Source organism: Pipra filicauda, unplaced genomic scaffold, assembly GCF_003945595.2.
Source record: "Pipra filicauda isolate LSUMZ 115617 unplaced genomic scaffold, ASM394559v2 scaffold65_size3143899_pilon, whole genome shotgun sequence".
In the NCBI taxonomy this organism is placed as follows: domain Eukaryota; kingdom Metazoa; phylum Chordata; class Aves; order Passeriformes; family Pipridae; genus Pipra; species Pipra filicauda.
The window spans coordinates 1,992,625-2,014,014 of NW_024104820.1; the positions used below are offsets into that span (position 1 = coordinate 1,992,625).

Consider the following 21,390-nt stretch of genomic DNA (forward strand, 5'->3'; position numbering starts at 1 on the left):
TTTTAAAATTTTCCTCTGGATTATGAGGATGCCATTTCTATTATGAACAACAAATTAAGCCCAGTGTACATCCCTAGAATAAGGACCATCACTCACAGTGTTTATAGTCACAGTCAGGATCTTTCAACATCAAAACAAGCTCAATAATTACAGGGGAATAGAGTGCTAGAAAAGAAATATGGTACAAAATGACCAAATTTTTAAACTGAGTAACAACATACTTAACCTTACCTGGAACCCAATTTAAGTATCGAAAAGGAGCACCACCAACCCATTGCCATCCACTGTTGAAATTCAAACTGTTAAGACCAAACCAGAGAGCTGAACTCAGTGTGAGAGTCAAACCTAAGTAACAGAGACAGAGAGAGATACTGGAAGTCCACAGCAGGAGTAAACACTTTCTCAATATTTGAGAGCTGAATTTTAGTTAAACCATCTGCTTCTACTCTTCTCCAATACAAGTTTTAACAACTTTTACCATTTTAGTTAAGGTGGTTTTGCTAAATCTGTAAAACATGTCAGCTTACAAGGGCCACTTTTGTTTTAGAGTTTTCACATTTTGAAGTTTGGAGAATTTTATTATGACAGAAAACAAAATTACTCTTCTACATGTTCCTTTCAAAATTAATGATCACAAACATGAAATAATTCTTTCCAGAATTATAGAATATTAAACTGATAACATTGCACAAAAGGTCACCAAACCAAAAATGAGTTTTTTAAAATGAAATGTGAAGTTTCCCAGTGTGTATTTTCTCTCTCATAAAATTAACAAGTGTGAGTTTCAAATGTACAAAATACTGCAAAAAACCTGTTCTCATTTTATCAAAAAACATTAAAATGCAATTATTGCAAACATCATCTTTTTAACAGCATATCTTGTGCACTTTTCAGACTGATCTCATTTCAGTTCTATAGCCAATAATAAGTCAGGCTTCAAAAACCAGTTCAAACTTTTTGCTGTAGTTTTAAAAAGCATATAGAAATATCATGGTTATGTATGGCCCTGCTGAATTCCCTAGAATTATTTATAGTCATTATTATTCAATTGTCTATCTCTGTCTTTCATATAAGACTTGGAAGCCCAACTGGTGGACTGCTGATTTTTTAAAATTAAATGTGTTTCTTCATAGTTCAACGAAAATCATTATGCAATATGTATTATTTGTTTCTGCTTCTACTGATGGCGGCATCATGCCAAGATGTTGCAATTCTTAGTTGTCTTTGACACTATGATTGTGGGCAGCACTTGAAGCCTGGCAAACTTATAAGGAGAGGTTGTTAAGTACCAGAAAGCACTAGAATGTCAAACTAAAGCCTGGTTTGGTGCCAACACGTTAACATGTTCTAGTACTTCTGTACAAATAAGTTGTGGTTAAGACAATCAAGAACTGAGCATGACAGGAAATCCTGCTACTGCCAGGGTAGTTGCATAATGAAAAACTGATCTTCACGTACATTTGGCAGCCATATCTATTAGTTTGCATTTAAAACACGCCTACTATTAATGCACTCCTGTGTTAGTGCCAGTTTGTTCCCTTGAGAGTTAATTTCAACAATTTCATCACACTCAGTTAAAAAAAAAGACCCATATTTTGACCAAATCCTTAAATTGAAAACAAAAGTTTAGACAGAACAGACTGTTCATAGCAATAAAAGCACATTTATCATTCCTCTAAATTGGAGAAATATGGATTTTGTTGATGGAATTGGCTGGATGTTTGCATCCAAACAGTTACTCTCAGTGGCCAAATGTCCAGATAGAAAATAGTAACAACTGATCTGTACGGGGACAGGTATTATTGAATATCTTTGTCAGTCACATAGACAGTGGGATTGGGTGCACCCTTGGCAAGTCTGCAGGTGACACCAAGCTGAGAGGTGCATTTGATTCACTTGAGGGAAGGGGTGGCAACCAGAGTGTCTCCGACAGGCTTGAGGAGTGGGCACATGTGAACTTCAATTTCAACAAGGCCAAGCACCTGGTCCTCTACCTGGGTCATGAAAATTCACAACGTCAATATGAACTAAGGAGAACAGCCCTGCAGAGAAGGACTTGGGACTACTGGTGGATGAAAAGCTGAACGTGAGCCTGCAATGTGCACTCACAGCCCAGAAGGAGGCACGAAAATTCATCAGAGGGCTGCAACATCCCTGGGAAGAATGGCTGAGAGGATTGGGACTGTTCTGCTGGGAGAAGAGAAGGCTCTGGGGAGACCTTATCAAGGCCTTTCAACATATAAAAATAGCTTATAAAAAATTGGAGGAAGACTTTTTATCAGGGCTTGTAGTGACAGGACAAGGGACAACGGTTTAAAAATGAAAGAGTAGATTTAGATTGGACATAATGAAGAAACTTTTTACAATTAGGATGGTGAGGCACTGGAAGAGATTGCCCAGGGGAACTGTCGATCCCAATCACTAGAAGTGTTCAAGCTCAGGTTAGAGGGGGCTTTGAGCAGCCTAGTCTAATGCATGATGTCCCATTCCATGGCAGGGATGCTAGACTAGATGTTCTTGAACTGGTCCTTCAAACCCAAGCCATTCTCTAATCCTCTGACATAAATTTACAGAGAAGAATACGGCATAGAATAGTTGGGGTTTTTTTCAACTGGTGTAATATATTCGAAATATTTTATAATCTATTTAATAGATTAATTAGTAGGCTATTTTATGTGTGTGCAGAGGCTAGGAAGGTAATAAAGAGGAGACTCATTGTGAAATGTAAATATATTCAAGTACAAATTCAGAATTTTCTCACAGGACAAGTTTGGAAATTACTTCAAAAAACACTGAAGAAGATTGAAACTAGAAGAGATTATTTGTGAGTCCTTGTGTTTATTAGTTCTTTTTCCTTTCTTTTCATATTTTAGCACATACTGATGATGCAATGCCTTTACTGAGACAGTCCAAAAGTGCTGACTAGTACACACAACAAAAAGAATGCAAAAAGGATACAGTCTTGGTATCTGCATTTTTGGTTTACAAACTATTTTGCATTTTTCTGCATTCCAACATTCATTCTTTATTGCTTGCATTACTTAATTATTGTATTTTTTATGTTACTGTAAGTTTATGGTAATATTTAATCAAGACAAAATAAATATTATCTGTCCTATATTCCCAGCTGAATCATTCAAGATAACAATTTATATCTACTAATTACCAGAATTGAACAAACATAAATTTTCAAGATGGAACACACTATATGTGTCACTGTTGCAATAATACAGTTCTTTAAAAAACTGCTGGATAATATTACCCTACCTGTCAAGTATGTTTGTTCATGTAATTCCGTGATGCTTAATAACTCTGCCTTCTGTTGTTGACAGCTTTTTCTTGCCTGGTGCCATGTCAGAGCTGCTTCAGAGTTTACCTGGTACTGGACATTTGTTAAAGAATCTGTGTTCCACAGACTCATGCTATTAACTGTAGGGAGAAAAAGAAATGCTGTAACTCACCATGAAGATGAAGCCAGATACAATATAGGAAAAATTGCATAGCAAGAATATGCAAAACATAAACAGCACCATAGACAACTGGTTTGAAAGGAATCCTGAGGCTCCCTCAGCTGTTTGTAGACCCAGAGCTAAACCATGACAGCAATGTTGGGCAGTACACAGGGAATAAAACAAGGTCACCATTTTCTCTGCTGTAACAAAGCTGCTGCTTAAGGTAAACAAGTGGCTAACATCATGCTAAAATAATTGATTTGTCAATGTGGAGAAAAAGACTGATGCTTGATAAAGTGTATTTCAAGCTGGCCACTTTTCTGAGAAAAGAAACCCCAATTTTTTTTTACTAATTTGGGGTACTATGTAGAGTGGCTATGGATTTTCTTACTGTGATAGAGATGATCAGACCAAGCACTGAATGCAAGGTTGACGTTATCAGCATCCATTTCACACGTCTCTGCAATTCCTGATTTCTTATGCATATGCCTGACATACCATGACTTTCTTCTCTGCCACATAGCCTGACGGTGACCTCCCTGAGTACTTGCACTTGGCACATTAGGCAACACCAAAGCAGTGAAAGCTTTTGGATGAAAGTCATCCAAAAGGGCCCAACACTAGACTTGGCCCCAGAAGGTACCACACTCCTTACACTGCTGCAGTCTCTCTTGGCTCATCTCAATTGAATCTCCACAACCAAGCAACAGAAAAGAGCATGACCTTGCTCTGCCAAAAATGGAATCTACAGGAGGCCTGAACGCTGAGCTAAATATCACATAAAGAGAGTAATGTTGCATGACAAAAGCAGCAGAGGTCACTGTATGTCTGACGACAATGAGAAAACAACTGAAATTCCTGCAGCCTCTATCAGTTTCTCAAGTTGCAATCTGTGAAAAATTTGAGAGAAAGAGATCTTTTCCTTTTCTGAATTCAGAGAGCTCAGAAAACTTAAGTGTGCAAGTAGAGGGAAACAGCACAATAAACAAAACTCAAGACAAAGGATTATATATGTTAAATGTCAGCAGGTCAGTAACCAGTTCCACTTTTTCTTGTACTAGATCTGATAGTCTATAGGTAATATGAAGTGCTTCTTTTCAAATTATCTTTCTTAAGAAAAAAATCAAATATAACCTACTGTAGTAATGACATTTCACTAAAAATGGAAACTTTCACCCCATTATCACTATCCACAAACCAACTCCAGTCTAAAATATTTTATGACTACCAAAATCAGAACTTCTTTGCCACGTTATATTCTACAAGACCATAAATCCCTGTGCACAAGCACAAGCCTGGAACAAAATGAATATTGCAAAAACAGTAAAATCTATAAATCAATAAAGAAAACTGGCTCTGACTTGATAGAAAGGGCTTTATAAATCCTGTACTATTATTACAGAGGAAGAGGTAAACAAGTCTTGGGCATTTATTCAACTTTCCAACTCACTCGCCCAAACTCATAATTTACAGCTGATTTTCATATGGTGCTCTCCTGTAGAACTTTTGTCTTTCATAAAAAATAAAACTAATTTCTGAACCTTGGAAAATTCATTTTTAAGCTGTTTGAGTTTTGAGACTTCAAATGCCTTTGCAGTGCAGGATTTTGGAAAATCCTTATGCTATTTTTTAAAGTTTAGTACCCCCAGAAAAACCAAAAGATGAATCACTTTTCTGAAATAATATAGTTTAGCATCTCAGTTAAATTAATGTTAAACCACACCTGTCCTTAGTACATAAGCAGAAAATTAGTAAAAAAAGCCTAACTCTACCCCTACACAGATGAATTCAGTATGCATTTTTACTCTGGACTTTTTGTTTCTGCCCTAGTCAGCTGCAAGTTTTATGCATCAGACTTTCTAAATCCTTCAATAGATACTAGCTCTCTAATCTGTCAAGAAAGAGGCCTCAATGGACTTTTGTCCACTGGAATACAGCTATAGGCACACATTGACTCACGCTCCTGGTGATCTTACACTGTGCAGCCTGTTTTCTTCCCCAACACCTACTTTGTAGTGCAACATACAGCTCAAAAAAACCATAGTGTAACCTATAAAGAAGCGGCATTCCCTAGGGTACTAAAAATTGTTTGCTGTAACAACATTTCTCAGTTTCTTTCTCTGGGATTTAAGTTTCTACTGCCACTGTATCAGCATCTTTTTCTAAATCCTCAAATAGTGGGTCATACTTACTATTATGTCACTTCCACCGATCAAATTTCTACACCTCTATTGAGTATAATAAGTGTTATAACTATGGTCTTATGCCCTCTTCATTTTGGAGAACACTTTAGCTGGTTTAGCTCACAGTGAAAAGTGACTGGTTCAGTCACACTAATATCTCTGTAAGTCCAGACCCTAATATGAACAGCTGTAATGGTTTGCATCACGTTTTCATATTGGCCCCTTTGCTCCCCTGGACAGTTTACCAAACAACAAACACTTTAATCTTATTAAATAAAATTTAACATACACAGAGGTAAACATTCATTGTTGAAGGTTATTACCTTATTACTCATATCTCACTCATGCCTCTTTCATAGGGATAACTCAAACTTCTATTACCATGGCCTGTCTCTCATTAAAATATATGACTCAAACCTGAATATTTTATAGTCAGTACTGAGGAATCAGGAAGGAAACATGCAAGCAATCAGCATAAAGCAGCTTTTTCCAAAAACAATCACAGCCTTCAGAATGGATTTCCTTGAATTATGCCAAAGAATTAAACAAAAGTTTAATGATACCTCCTATTTGCTGTACTCAAATAATGGTAGACAGGTAGCATTCTTAAGTCAATCTTGCTTTATTAATGGGATTGATATTCCCAATGTATTTTTATTATCTTGAAAATAATACTGGCATAGGAAAAAAGGTGTAATTTCTATTTGTCTGAGTTACTGACTGCAACATTCATGGAAATCAGGCAAGCACACTAATACTTCATCATCAAACCACTTAAGATCAACCCAAACTGTCTTCTTCGCATGAAAGGAAAGGCACATTTTTCTCTTTAGCTCTGACTCAGTTAGCTGGAGCTTTACAGCAAAACACAATAATAAAGAAGAAGGAAGGGAGAAGTACTGCCCTTCTCAGAATGACAGAAGAAGCAGCTTGCAGGCAAAATATGTATTACATATTTTACAGAAGTTCAGAGAAACTTCATTTAAATTTAAAAGGATTCAAATAGATGCAGGCATAAATTACTCCAATTTACTGAAAGTATAATCAACATTTCTAAGTTCTGTATATTCATAATACTGCATTTTAAACTCTAAATATACTCAAACCAGAGAATTTAGATTAATAAATACTTCTAATTGAGTTAAAACAGAGAACTACAACATAGCAAACAGTTTTGGGAAACACTGTGATGTAGTAAAAAGTTCATGTAAGCTCCTTCATGTCTAAAAGACAACTCATCATACAAAGTAATTTTCACTTTCAATTATGCTGTATTCTATCTTCCAATTCCACTGCACGAATTTCTACATGGCCATTGGCATATACTATACGTGCTAATGTAACATCTTTATATCTAAATAACTTTCTGTTGAAGTAAATTATGTATGTACAAATTCCAGCATATGATTAACACACTTCCACCTGGATGTAACTGGTCAATGTTTTTTATGCTGGGCCCTATATTTGCATATTTAAGTAGTTCCTAAAAGGATAGCATAAAAGCTTACATTTCATTGGGCAAAATCCATACTTCTTGTCGACATCATAGTCTGAAGTGGTTCCACACCAGAACCAGCCATCTGAGCTGCCAGCATCTATGCAGTCAGCATACCATTTACCACCATACTTAAAAGGGAATACACAAGGTGCTCCATTGTCATTTCCTTTCACTGTGTAGGTATCTAAGGAGACACAACAATTTAAAAATGTATAAACATTAATAAGCATGGGATATATATAAATTTATCTTTATGATCCTATTATAGAATGTTATAGCAAGGATAGCTTGATAGCTTAGTATACAAACTATACTAGAAATGAGACAAATTTTTGTTGCTTAAGGAGACCACAACTGACTGAGTCAAGACATGCTAAAGTTTACATGCATAACAATCAAAAGTATAAAATCCACACAGTTAGGCAGTTTTCTTTTTAAATGCAAACAACTTTAGACTCTTTTGTCAATAACTCACTCAATTGCTGATCATTTTAGATAGAGATATATACATATAAACTTGAAAGATACATGCTATGGAGTGACTCCACTATATGTCCAAATAATATTTCCATTTGCATCTAAAGATAATTTTTATTTCATCAGAAATCTGACTCAATGAAACTTATCAAAGTGACTAAAGCAGCCTTCTGTGTGTGCACGTATAATATACACACATTGATGGGAGGACGTACAGAGGAATGGTACGTGAAGGGACTGCTAGAGAGGTGACATACCACGGTCACTGCCTCACAGAGCTGCTAGAAAACAAAGGAGGAAGGAATAGCAGGACATCATTCTGTCTCCTCCCAACTCCTTTCACATAATTTGCTTTGCTAGTGTTCTTCTATTCTGGCTTTAGGCCAGGGACTAGTACTGTAGTCAGCCATGGTGTAAACCACAGAAACTGCATCCATACCTCCCTTTTTGACCATTTCTGTTTATCAAAGAATACTAAATGGGAAGTCAAACATGTTCCCAGATACTTATCATGAATATATGCATATGTGTATTATACATAACTTTTCCAAATTTATATAAAATATCTTATTTCTTTGTCTAACATTTCAGCACCAACTTTGAGACTCCCTTCAAAGACTAGGATGACATCTTCAATATATTGGAGCTAAAGAGTTAACTAATTCCTCACAGCATACTTAATATTTGCTTCCCAAAGAAAAAAAATATAACCAGCAGACCATACACTTACACTACACCTTTTTGTGCATGTGCAAATAGTAAAAGCCATCATCAACTGTTGTGTAATAGATATACACTTTTTGAACAACCATAGAATTTTTTCTCCTCTACAAATGAATCCCTACCATGCATGGTTAATCATCTATCAGAACTTTGACAAGTTTGACAAAGAAGCAAAATGAACTCAAAAAACAAAAACCACACACTCAAGTATTGCTGATTTCACCAGAAGTCACACTCACTGATCATTAATGAGAGGAAGGAAATTCTCATACACTTATAAATATTTTAATTAGCTACACATAAAAATAAGTTTGAGATACAGAAATTAATTTACAGAACTTTACCTTCATAGCCTCGAGAACACAGATCATCTGTGGTTCCGTAGACTTTCCACCTACTCCATAAACCAGATCCCTTGTACAGCATAATATTCCTTTCCTGTCTGTTTCCATAGTTGAAAAACAAATCTTCCCCTTGGATTGCAAAGAGAGTCTCATTTCTGCATTCCCATCGCTGAAGTTCACTAGCCTTGTCACAAGGATACAGAGTGATCGGAACCCAGTCTTTCTTCGAAGGCACTCCCAAGCACAATTTGAATGCTATGCTCATAAGCTGGTGATCTGAGACCCACCTGAATTTTTGTGACTCATTTTCTTGAACACAAGGAGCAACAGTCACTGAATTAGAACTTTGAGCCAGTACACAGCGCTTGTGTTCTTCATTATATATTAAGAAGGTGCTGGTATCTGTAAGGCAAATAACAGTGGAATCATTTGGGTTGAAGTAATCTAACCTACTACCTAAGCAGAATACAAATCTGGACACCGCTCTTGGTGTTAAAATCTCATCACCTGTTCAGCAAAAGAAGATGCAGCATTCCTGTCACTTTAACACCTGTTAAAGTGACAGTACAACGCAACTAGTTCAGATGTGAGGACATTCCAATCATTTTGTGTCCAAGCATTTACATGCAAAAGTGCAAGGCAGCAGAGGTGCAAGATCTAGTGTCTCCTGTAGCTTTAAAGCATGGATTAAACTGAAGATAGAAAACACACTCTATTATTAGTCCAAGCTGCACCCATGGGAGTTACTGAAACAAGGGAGCACACACACTGTAGACTGCAGATCCTGACTCTAAACACTCCAGCAGCACTGGCTCCCTGATCCTGGTTCCGAGGCATGAGGAGATGAAAACAGCCACTAAGTTCTTCAGGCTCCATTTCCTCACAGTGGGGAGCTCTGTTCTCAAAAGCCCTGCTAAAATCCTTAAAGTATTAATTGAAGGGAAGGATATGTTTTTAAGCTTTATACAAAAGTTGCTTGTAGAGCATATTTATTTTTTATTCCAGCCATCAATGACTTCTTTCTTACATCTCTCCATTATGAATGATATACCAACAACAGTGGGATTTGCCATCATCTCTTCATGATTTATGAAAATATACAAAGCTCTTCGTAGGTGCCCAGGTTATTTTCCCCTCTTCATAAATAGTGCTTCACAGCATGCATTATCATGTATTCAAAGTTTATTTCTAAATTGTAGCCACTTGAAAAGTTCTTCTCATGTGTTACACTTGGTTGTGCTATGAAGTGTAACATTTCTGAGCTGTTCTTGCCCAAAGACTGAGAATTTCGCCTCTCTGATCCCCCTAGGATCTGATACTAGAACCCATAGAGTAACAGGATGCACAAGGTCTTAAAGCTATATTTTAACTGGGATATGAGCTAGGAAAGAGAAATTTTAATTTGTGTGACTCTGGAGACTGAAACTAATTAAAACATTATTTCTTTACTGTATGATTACCAAATTAAACAAATTCTATAATGAAGAAATATTTAAGGGGAAAAGAGGTTAACCACCAAAAATTTTCCTCTCTCTTTGCTGAGGCTCCAGTGTGGAAATGATCAAAATTTTCTGCAGAAGAACAACCTGGGAACAAATAATCTCTCTCTCAGAGAAAGAGCTGACCTAGAGTTATCTCATCCATAGTTCAGCTTCCTTCTCCTGTCCTTTGGCTTCCAACTCACTGGGAAGTAATGTAAAACTGATGAGTACTGGAGACAAAAGTTGTTGTCTTTTGCCAATCTGTTTTACTCACTGACAATACAAGGAAATGTACAATTATCACTGCTGGTGACAACTTTTTTTTTATTCAGCTTTTCTACTAGCATTTGGTACAATGTTATTGTAAACTGATATATGCAATGCTTGCAACTCTCCTTTTCCTGACATCATATTTAAAGTTTCTGGATAACAGAGATATCAGACACTTTTTCAGGTGTGGAAAACACTGCCTGATTTTTCAAACTGCTAAAATTGTATTTCTGGCCTATAATAACATTCCTTACTTTATGCTACTTATGGTGTTGAAGAGAGAATGCTACGTACACAAAAAAGTTACTCCAAAATCAAAAGTCTGTATTGCTGTACACAAGCATGAAAGGGTGCAGAGTTTTGGCTTCAGAAACAAGGTTAGAAAGCTAAACAAAGAGGTCTGACCAGTGGGGGCAGAGAGGGGGACAAAATTTTGGCTGTTCTGGCTGCATCTTTACAAAGCATTAGCAGTGTGTAAATGTAACATATCTGCTTAGACAAGGGCACCAGTGCACATTCCCAGTGCAGGGAATAGTACATATGTAAGCAGCTAAGACCAACACAGGCATTGAAAATAAGTTGACACCAAAACAAGAGAACAGAACGAGATAGCAGGATACAGGAGCAACCATGGCTAAGGCTGTAGCTGCAAGATTTCTTTTCCCTTCGTGTTGCTCTTGTCTCATCCATGACCATGCAGTAGATTTCTGACGTGGCCCTGTATTGCTCTAGTTTACAGCTTTATTTCTGTGTCTGTTCTGCCTGCTTGGTCACCAAAGGGGATTCCCATACAACAGTTTCCATGCAAGTATTAGATAGTATAGAAGAAACAGGACAGGTATTTGTGCAGCACTTTCTATGCCCTACCAACTCCTCTCTGTAAACACTTGATTCCATTCCTGTCAACATGATGAATTGTATCTGTAAAATAGGCTGAGCAGAATCACACATATAATAACCATTAGCTGTGTTTCAGTGTTCTGTAGCAGCATTTATTACAGAGCTCCATAACAGGTACCATTCTTCACTATAAATGAGCTGTAGCTGGCACACCACATGGTGCACCATGAATACCAAAGTATTGGTACTTTGAACTGATTATACCCATTTCTAACAGTAATTGATACGTTGAAAATTACTCCTAGAAGGAAGTTCTTTACAATGCTTAAGAACATGCCAGGCATAGGAGACAATTTACTTCACCATTATAAATCATTCAGGGAGATCTAGCATCTTTTTCCTCAAATCTCTGGAGTAGATCCTAATAGAGTTTTTCTCGAAGGCTTTGATTTTTTTCTTCACCCAGATCACTGTTACTATTTGCCTGTCTCTGGGCCCAGTTCATATCTTAAGAATTGTGCCGAGTACAGTAAAATCCTACAGGACAGTATCGTTTCCACAGCAGAAATTTCCAAACTAGTTTCACACACTGCAGCATTTGCAAACTATCACAGATTATGCAGATGTAAATCAAGTAACTTGTGAAGCCACTGAAGTGCTACCAGTGCTAAACACTAGTGGAGAGCACCAGAAGAGCACACCAAATACTAGAAGCAAGAGAGAGGGGAGCAAGGAGACAGCGAGTAGGTTGGATAACTGTCTTCTCTACAAAGACTCCTGCTTACCAGATGGCCTACAATGATTGCTGCTAATTACACAAGGCAAGAAAGGTTACAAGGCAGTGTTATAAAGTTTTGCTTCAGCAGATCTCAGTCTGGAGAGCAGAGAATGCTGAGAGGTTTTCAAGAAGGACAGATGAAAAAATTTCACTGAAAAATAACTGTGCACTGGAAACAGCGATAAATCTCAGATCAAGTGGATGCCAATTTCAGGTGTCACCAAGCAACACAGCTTTCCCCTCTTTTCACACCTCTATCCATACCAGCAACTCAGCAACCTTAACACCCCTCCATGAAATCCATCTGCCAAAAGCATGTCCCTGGGTCCACTGAAGAACAAAGGACTGGAGGACAAGCCGAGCCCCACCACCAGGCACTTCTGCAGACCTTGGTGGTGAGGGGGTCTCTGAGGGAAAGCTGGGTGTTGTTATTAATTCAACCAGGGACTGATCAGAGTGGTGGGGGAAACTGAGGCACCGCCGGTGACAGCCCTGTTCGACACCCACAATGTCATGGGCATCCAAAAGTTCTCCCTACAGGGCAGTTTCGCCCACCGGATTCCTCGGGATGCGAGGGAGGAGGGGAAGGTCCCAACGGGAGAGAACCAGCTCCATCAGCCGATCGCCCGCAGTACCGAGGGGGTTAAAATGGTCATGGGCTTCACCTGCGCGGATGCTCCCTCCTTAAACCCCCGCCAGCCCAGGTCAAGTTGGGCTTTGTGTCCGCAGTGATTCCTCGTTTTTCGGCTCATCTCATCCCGCATAGCCCCTGCGGGCACTTACCCAGTAGCGGAAAAACCCGGGGGAGAAGTCCGAGGAGAAGCAGGAGCAGAGAGGGAGCCATCGCGGCGGCTCCGCCCGCGGCTCCACGGCGCTGGGACGAGCTGGGACGAGAGGGCTTCCCGCCGGGCAGGTCCGCCGCACTTGTGAAGGGATGGTGGATCGGGGAAAGCTCTGGGCTCCAAATGATAAGGAAATATCCTGTCACATGGGGCGTTCTGAAATAACAGGAATTCGCTGTTCAAACTTTGCTTTCCTAAGCTGATTTTTTTTTCTCTTAGCGGAGGGAAGAGCCTCCTTCCAGGCACATGCAGGTGATAAAGCGGTGATAGCTGAGAGGAGGGCTGCTTTTTTTGTTGTTGTCGTTGTGTTTGGAGTTGTTTTTTTTTTTTCTTTTATCCTCTTTGCGACCCTGTCAGCGTTGAACGTGGGTCAATGGTTTGTTTCCCAAGAAAATTAGCCAACCCCGCGCCAAGGGAAGAGGACATCTCTCCCCTTTCTTCCTGAGGTGAACCCAAATCTCAAAGAAAATCCCCGCTCGAACGACCGGGTATACTCCCGGGAGCGAGGACTGCAGAAGTAGCAGAGACCTACTTTTGGGAGCCCGAGATCTGGGCCGCACCCCCGTCCCCATCACTCCTCCTCCAGGCGCGAGCAGGTCGCTCCGATGGGAATAGAGAGCGGGTGGTGGCCGGGGCGCAGCCGGGTCTGGGCTGCCAAGGAGGAGCTGGGGGGGACACGTGGGCTTAAAATCCCTAAGAGGCATTCTCTGAGCTCCAATAAATGAACTTCAACCAATTTGATTGTTTGTTTTTTTATTTATTCTACTGCCTCTATCTGCTGTTAACAGGACTTAAATCTTGCTTCTGAATCAGTGTGAGAAAAACAGAACCTTGCCTGCTAGCTGGGTTTTCAGAAGCTGAAGAACCTGCATGGACTTAAATGATCTCTCCAAAAAGGTTCCTTTAGAGCACAATCTTCCTTGAGGTTTTTATGGCTTCTTGCTGTGCTGGGTAGGAGACCTTCCCTGTGTGCATTTTTGTGGAGAGCACCATGTTATTCATTAGAGGTCATTATCAATATATGGTGTGAAGTGGATGGAAAACATCAGTCTTACTGTTGTTTTACACAGAGAGGCTTTTGTAACGTATGAGACTTACTGAGTATTGTGATAGGGCATTCATGAAGCTCAGGGGGCACCTTATTGCTCTCTAAAACTACCTGAAAGGAGGTTGTTTCTCTGAATTTGCAAAGCATCACACCTACCATGTGTATGAAGCATATTGTGAAATGGCTCTCCCTGTACTGGCGTGTATTCAGAAGTCTCTGGTAAGTATTTAAAATCTACAAAAGCCTCCCTGATGGAAGTTCTGGGTGGTAAAGTACAGCACACCCAGGGAAACACCAATATGAGATTAGTATGGAAAGAGGTGGGGCAGAGTGAAAAGGTGCTTTGACACTATTATAAGAGAAGAAGACACAACAGAGATGAAGACTGAACTCATTTAAGTCAATGAAACTCCTGTAAGCATTGGAAAGGATTACAGCCAGGCACTTCAGCTGTGTTAGGCCCTACTGAACTACATGAGGGGAGGGAAGAGGACGTGGTTCATAATTTTTCTGGACAGCTGTAGACCCATGCAAAGGTCAGGAACAGCCTGGCCCGAGGACAGGGGGTGGGAAGTATTTCAGCCATAATCAGCAATGTTCTGTATTGTTATGCTGATGAATAATCATCTGGGAAACCTAATCTCTGAGACGCTGTGAGAAGTTCAGTCAGAAAGTAAAACTGCCACAAAAATCTTTGCATTAAACCCCTATGGCTATGTGCAGTAAAAGGGGGCTGCACGTAACTGAAGCGCATACATGTATCACACAAATAGGCAGAAAAATGGAATTAAATATATGTATAGTTATATCTATCGGGTTATCAGTGGCTGTACTTGGAATGAGCGATACTCTGAAGTGACTGAAGGAACTGTATTAGGCCATTCTCAGAGATTCTCAAAACTGAACCGGACAAGGACCTGAGCAACCTGATCTAAATATCAAGTTAGCTCTGCTTTGGAGAGGAGGTCATGCTAGATGAATTCCTAAGGTCCCTTCCAACCAAAATGAGACTTCAGGAAAGAAACTTCCAAGCAAAATATTCCAGACTCCCTTCATGATCTGAAAACTGCCTTTTCTCTCATTGTCCCCTGCTCTCACTGGCAATACTGGCAATACTGCCAGTTCAAAGACATTCTGACATAGACATGTGATACATATGTGTGTCTGTATGTGTATATACATATACACATGCCCTCTGTCTAGAGCAGCACTGGTCTTGATGAGCTTATTCACATAGGCTCTGTGTCTCATCTGGAGCGTACTCCTCAATAATTATGTCTGGATCTGGCTTCCTCTTTGGGAATCATCGTGCAAATACATGAATCGTATATTCTGATCTGATATAGTCAAAGGGAAAGATTTTCTCTCCTTTGAGACAAAAGCATTCAGCAAAGTCTCAGGCAATAGTGATTTGTAGGAAAATAGTTACCGGAAGCCCAATCTGCTAAACAACTAATGACAGGGTACATGTCCTAGATAGACATATGTTTTCATCTCTCCCCGTGGGTAGGAAGCCAGCTGCCATTTATGCTTGGAACAGGAAGGCCTAAATTCCTCTGAGACAGGTCAGACTCTCTCTTCTTCTGGCACATCCAATACTTGCAACTGGTGACTCTTCCTCGCAAAATACCTTGAAATCCTGAAGCCACAGTAGCCCTTGAATTTGATAGTCAACAGGAAGATGGAAAGTTCAGTCTAAATGAAGTCATATTCAGAACTGAATCATAATATGTCTATTTTGTTTATGTTGAAGAAAAACAAGTGGATTATTATCCATACTTTCACATTTGCACCCAAGATGTTTTTTTTGGTGTTTCATTTGGGAACCTGTATCTCTCAGATAGTCTCTCTCTTCATTAGTTTTCCCTACATTTCTAATGTTTGCATGGGTGCTGTTGTGGATTACCTGCAATGGAAGCCTTTGAACATTACAGCATTTCATTAATAATCCTAAAGTATTTAAATAACATTCTCACACTACTTAATGATTTCGGAGGCATAGCTTCCTAGAAGATTGTATTATTGTAAAGAGCTGACTTAAGTTAGACCCTGTACTGGTTTTGGCTGGGATGGAGTTAATTTTCTTTGTAGCAGCTCAGATGGTGCTATGTTTTGGATTTATGACCAAAACAGCTTTGATAACACAGGGGTGTCTTAGTTATTGATGAACAGGTTTTTCACAGCCTCAAGGCCTTTTCTGCTTCTCATGCTGCCCCATCAGCAAGATGGCTGGGGTGGGCAAGAAGCTGGGAGGGCACACAGCCAGGACAGTCGATACCAATGGACCAAAGGGATATTCCACACTGTATGATGTCATGCTCAGCCATGAAAGTTGGGGGAAGGGGGGGGAAGGGGAGTCATTCAGAGTTATGGTGTCTGTTTTCCAAAGCCCTAATTTCCTTGGAAAGTAGCTGAACACCTGTGTGCCACTGGGAAGTAATGAGTGAATTCCTTGTTTTGCTCTGTGCACTCATCTTTTTGCTTTCCCTATTAAATTGTCTTTATCTCAACCTATGAGTTTTTTCACTTTCACCCTTCTGTGCTCTCCCCCATCCCACTGCAGGGGAATGAGCAAGCAGCTGTGTAGGGTTGAGCTGCCAGCTGAGGTTAAACTACAAAAGACACAGACTAAAACGTTATTTATTAAAATCATTTCAAGAACTTTGCTGTTCTATACATTCTAATTAATATATCTTTGAGTGAGAGAATTTAGCTTCACTTGAACCAGAATCTTTCATGGTCAAAAGGAGTTAAAAGATAAGAGGAAAATCACAGAAAATGGACAGAAATCTTGAATTTTTTCTAAGAATTTTCAGTGACAAAGTAAATGAACTATTAAATTAAGGAAAAATTATGGCACTGTTGTGTATGAACTAAAAGAGCCAAGACACAAACCTGTGAATTCTGGATGCTGATCAACAGTCACCATAGCTGATTTCAAATGTAGCTAAAGCTGAATCAAACACCTCCATACAGGAGCAAGTAGAAAGAAGGGTTATGAAAACGTTCAGTACTTTTTCATCTCATCTCTTACTTTGCAATCATGTTGTTGATTTCTGCAAGCATTAGAAATGAGACAACTAATAGGAACAGTGAACAATACAGCACATAAGTAGGATCCAGTTCAGCACTGGTTTTATAGTACCATTATCTCAACAAGAAATTTTGAGCACTGGTGAGAATGTAGTAATGTAGTAATTCACAACCAAGAAATGAGATTCATTGTTCTGTAACTACTTTAGATCCACCAAAGGAAAATCTCCTCTAAATACACCAATGTGTTCAGCCCCTGTCCTAAGACAACAGTATAGTCATCCTAACGTCCCTTTGCTGTCAGTGGATGGAAATAGAGAAGCAATTTGGATCTCATACCCTTCCAGGAACAGCTCAGATGTTTGATCTTACCTAACTTGTGCCTCGGCCTGCATTCCTGAAGAGGATATATATATCACTGTGCTAAGTAGAGCAATAGGATAAATATTAAATCAAAATAACTTTTTTTTCCTCAAGGCAGCATCTCAAGCCTTTATTGTGAATCTCTACATGCCTCTTTTCTTTTTTTAAAAAACCCTCTTTTAGTTACATGAAATCCATGCTACAAATGCCCTACAGCCAGGAGGCAGGAAGGGGAAGTCACCGTTAGAAGCGTTGGATGATCTTGACAGTCCATTCCATTTTCTCTCTCATTCTGTAAGAATAAATCACTCTTAAGTAATAACTGTGGGAGTTTTGCTTTAAATACAGTGTTCTACATGCCAAAGAGCTGTACACAACCGGAGCAGTGGAACCCACAGCTCTGTTATCTGCACAAGAGACAATTACACAGCTCTGGACTGCCATCTCTCATTCATCTAGGTGCCATAGGTCTTTTGATAAGCCTACTTCTCTACTAACAAAATGAATACACACCTTTAATCCCCCTCATAACTTTACGAGTACAGCAATGATCTCTAAGCTTCTCCGTGCATAATAATCCCGCAGAATCCCACAGAATCATCAAGATTGGAAGAGACCTTCAAGATCATTGAGTCCAACCATCAACCTAGCACCAGCATAATGACCCCTAAACCATATCCCCAAGAGCCACATCCAGATGTTTCTTGAGCACTTCCAGAGATGGTGACTTGATCACCTCTTGACCAGTTTATTCCAATGCCTAACTGTTGTTTCAGGAAAAAAAAAATGAAGGCCATTTCCTCTTGCTCTTTCACTTGAGACAAGGCAGAAGAGACCAACTCCCACCTTGCTACAACTTCCTTTCAGGTAGTTGTAAAGAACAGTGAGGTCCTCCCTGAGCCTCCTCTTCAGACTAAACAACCCCATCTCCCTCAGCCTCTCCTCACAGGATGTGTTTTGTAGACCTTCACCAGTTTCATTGCCTTTCTCTGGACACGCTCCAGCACCTCAATGTCTTTCCTGAAGCGAGTGGCCCAGAACCAGACAAAGGATTTGAGGTGAGGCCTCACTAGTGCCAAGTACAGCAGGACAATCAATTAAGTGTGTGGATATTATTGTAGAGTCAAAGGTCAACAAAATTTGGAACTCAGTGGGAGTCAAGCAGAGCACACTTGAAATTAATGTAATGCCATGACGTACTTATAACAGTTACTACATTTGAGCTGTACAATCATTCCCAGTTATTTATCATGGTTAAAAAGAGATGCAGGAGAAATACGGAAGTTCACAGATTAGACTGTTTAATAAAGGATAAAGAGATTTTCTTACAAGGAAATAGCTATTTTTAGAAGTGAAAGGCAAAAGTGGATACATGACAGGAAAAAGTATAAATGATACAGAACTGGTTTGTATTTTCTATTTGGCATATCACAATGCAAGCACAAAAAAAATCAGTTTAATTCAAAAACAACTGTCTTCATATCCATTGTCTTTATCAACTCAAAATATAGCAATGACATAAGCACAGAGGTCCTTCAAGAACTATCATCCTTTATGAAAAAAATAATGCAGTAGAAGAAAGCACTTAAGAAGAAACTTTCAAGGAGGAGGTTAGGGGCTTGATCAGGTAGAGAGTTTGGAGAGAAAAGGGTTATTTAAGAGTTTGCTTGCTAGTTTGTTTTAACTTTACTTCAAATAATGAAATTTTGGATGAAATCTTAGGCCACACTCCTTAATCACAGATTTGATCCTGTCTCACTAGAATTGAAATATTATGGCACTTCTATAAGTATTAAAAGGATATCTGGGAAATCTTTAAATCATTCTTTTGGCAACTATTCTGTTGAGCAGTAGTTGAGAAACATTGCAATACTCTTTATTATAAGTCTGCATCAATGATCAGTATGCCACTAAGTCATGAATATTCATTCATGATGGCTACAGTAGCAAAATACCACACATATGTGGCATACGAATTTTATTTAAAGAAAAGGAACAGATCTCAGTGCAATCTTCCAAAGAACTATGAAATTAAACAATAATAGGAGTTTAAAAAGCATGTATTTTTAAAAGAAATTATACTATCCCTAATGTCAGTCAGATTACTGTTACACATTACTCCTAGCCTCAATTTTATGAAATGTTACCCATAGTATAGGGTTTATCCATCAGCAGAATATTAGATTTTTGAATGGAATTATACCTGATTTCACTAAAGGCACTGAGAATTGCAGTATATGCTTTAATGTTCAAAACTTCTGTCTTATTCAAAAATTCCTTAAGCCTGTGCTGTCTGCATTTTTTTCCATCATTTTTGCAGAATATAAAAATTTTTTAAAAAATATTATAAAATCTTTTTCTTCAGAAGCCTCAGTGAAACTGAAATATTATGAAGTATTACGTAAACTAAACAGTCACTGAGTACATATTATTACAGTTTCAATATAGTAGGGGGGAAATTGACTTTTTTTTCACAGAAAATGTTTACATTTCATTCTAATATTTCCTTCAGAACAGAACAAAATTTCCGCACCTCAGTTCTGAGCATCCCTCTCAGTGACTTCCCCTTAGGTCAGCACCAGCTCCACAAGATGACCCCCTGTCCACTACAGCTCACCCTCCACTTTGCTCATAGACGTGTTGGGTTTGTCTCTCCTGAGAATGACCAAGACTGACAATGATGTTTTTATTTGACATTGTTTAGTCAACAAATAATGTCATTTTGTTTAGTCCAAAACTGTTTGTGCATTCTGATGTGGTTCACCAAATTTGTTTAGAAAGTGTGTGCCATGCTGGATTCACAAGATGGGGTGACTCATTAGATCACAGCAGGCTGCATCAGATCTGGGCACAGGTACAGTGACAGATGCCTCCCACAGTGGATTTTGGATCTGCAGCACATGTTCTGTCATCCAGGAATATCGCCAGTCCTGATGAACACCCGCAGTTGTCCATAAAGCCAGTCCTAGGTAGCTAACCTAGGTAGCTGACCCCATGTTTCACTTACCCTTAAAATAACATAGTTGCTACCTCCCTCAACTTACTAGAGGAGCAAATGGAATGATATGCATACTGAGTATTGAATATAGTGAAATTTGTGAGTCAAAAAGTAGCTAAGAGTGTCTCAAAACTATTCTACCCTCCAGCCTATTTCCAGTGAAATTAAAACCATGTAACAATTTTATATGTTGTAGCCTGAAGAGGTATAGGTGAAGGAAGATGACCTGTGAGATAGGAACAGAGGGAGGGAAGCTGGTACTACCTGGTGTGTGGGAGGGAGCAGACCTGCTAGGAGGTGAGGAGGGGCTGGGATGTTTGTGAGTACTGCTGTGGGAAGGCACACGTGCTGAAACACGAATTTGGGACTGGTGTAAAGGATACCTTGGGGCTTAATCCTTCCCTGGATCCCAGGAGCCTTTTCATTTTTTCCTCCATCTGCTCATCTGTAGCTGAACTTCAGGTCAGTGCAGCTCCAAGAGATAAACAGCTCACCACCAGCTCTCAATGCAGTGTCTCCTGCACAAGGTCTTAGTGGGAGAAAGATAATGAGAAGAGAGAAGTTTAAATTACTCTCTTCCTCTTCTGAAGTTTTGATAATTTAGAAGGAGTGAGTCTGAGCCTGTAGGTCATAATTTCCGGGAAATTCAACAGCCTTGCCTTGAATGTTAGGAAGTTTGGCAAGAGGTCCAAAGGTAATTACAAATGTAGCAACATGTTAAATACATGAAAAGCACTACACCACCCCAAAGAACCTGCCACCTGAAAACCTGCTTGGTGAGACAGTAGTGAAATGGGTCAGGCCAGAAGCAATCTCAGGTAAGGGACTCAGATGCTGTTTTTCAGTGTGTTGGTGGTATGTGGCACAGTCACCACGAGCCTCATTTCTCCAGTGTAAGGCATGTTGACACAGAGTACTGAGTAGGTCAATCCATACTTGTAAGATGATGACCACTTATAAGCGAAAATAGAATGTTACTCATGGTAGAACTTGTTTGCAGACCAAGGGATAAAGTACAATCACAAAAGCTTTCCTCAGAACAGTAGGGACCCACATTCCA

The 21,390-nt window shown here is 39.3% G+C and overlaps 1 protein-coding gene across 1 annotated transcript in view; it reads right to left on the reverse strand.

Moving 5' to 3' along the window:
* LOC113987637 (macrophage mannose receptor 1-like) overlaps positions 1-12,917 on the reverse strand; it is a 56,223-nt gene extending 43,306 nt beyond the window's left edge. Inside the window, exons 1-5 of the mRNA XM_027720576.2 lie at positions 12,830-12,917; positions 8,678-9,079; positions 7,144-7,317; positions 3,268-3,429; positions 232-345 (exon numbers count right to left, since the gene is read on the reverse strand). Coding sequence (XP_027576377.1) covers positions 232-345; positions 3,268-3,429; positions 7,144-7,317; positions 8,678-9,079; positions 12,830-12,890 — 913 coding nt within the window. The 5' untranslated portion in view covers positions 12,891-12,917. The remainder of the gene's footprint in view (positions 1-231; positions 346-3,267; positions 3,430-7,143; positions 7,318-8,677; positions 9,080-12,829) is intronic.
* Between the last annotated feature and the right edge of the window lie 8,473 nt (positions 12,918-21,390).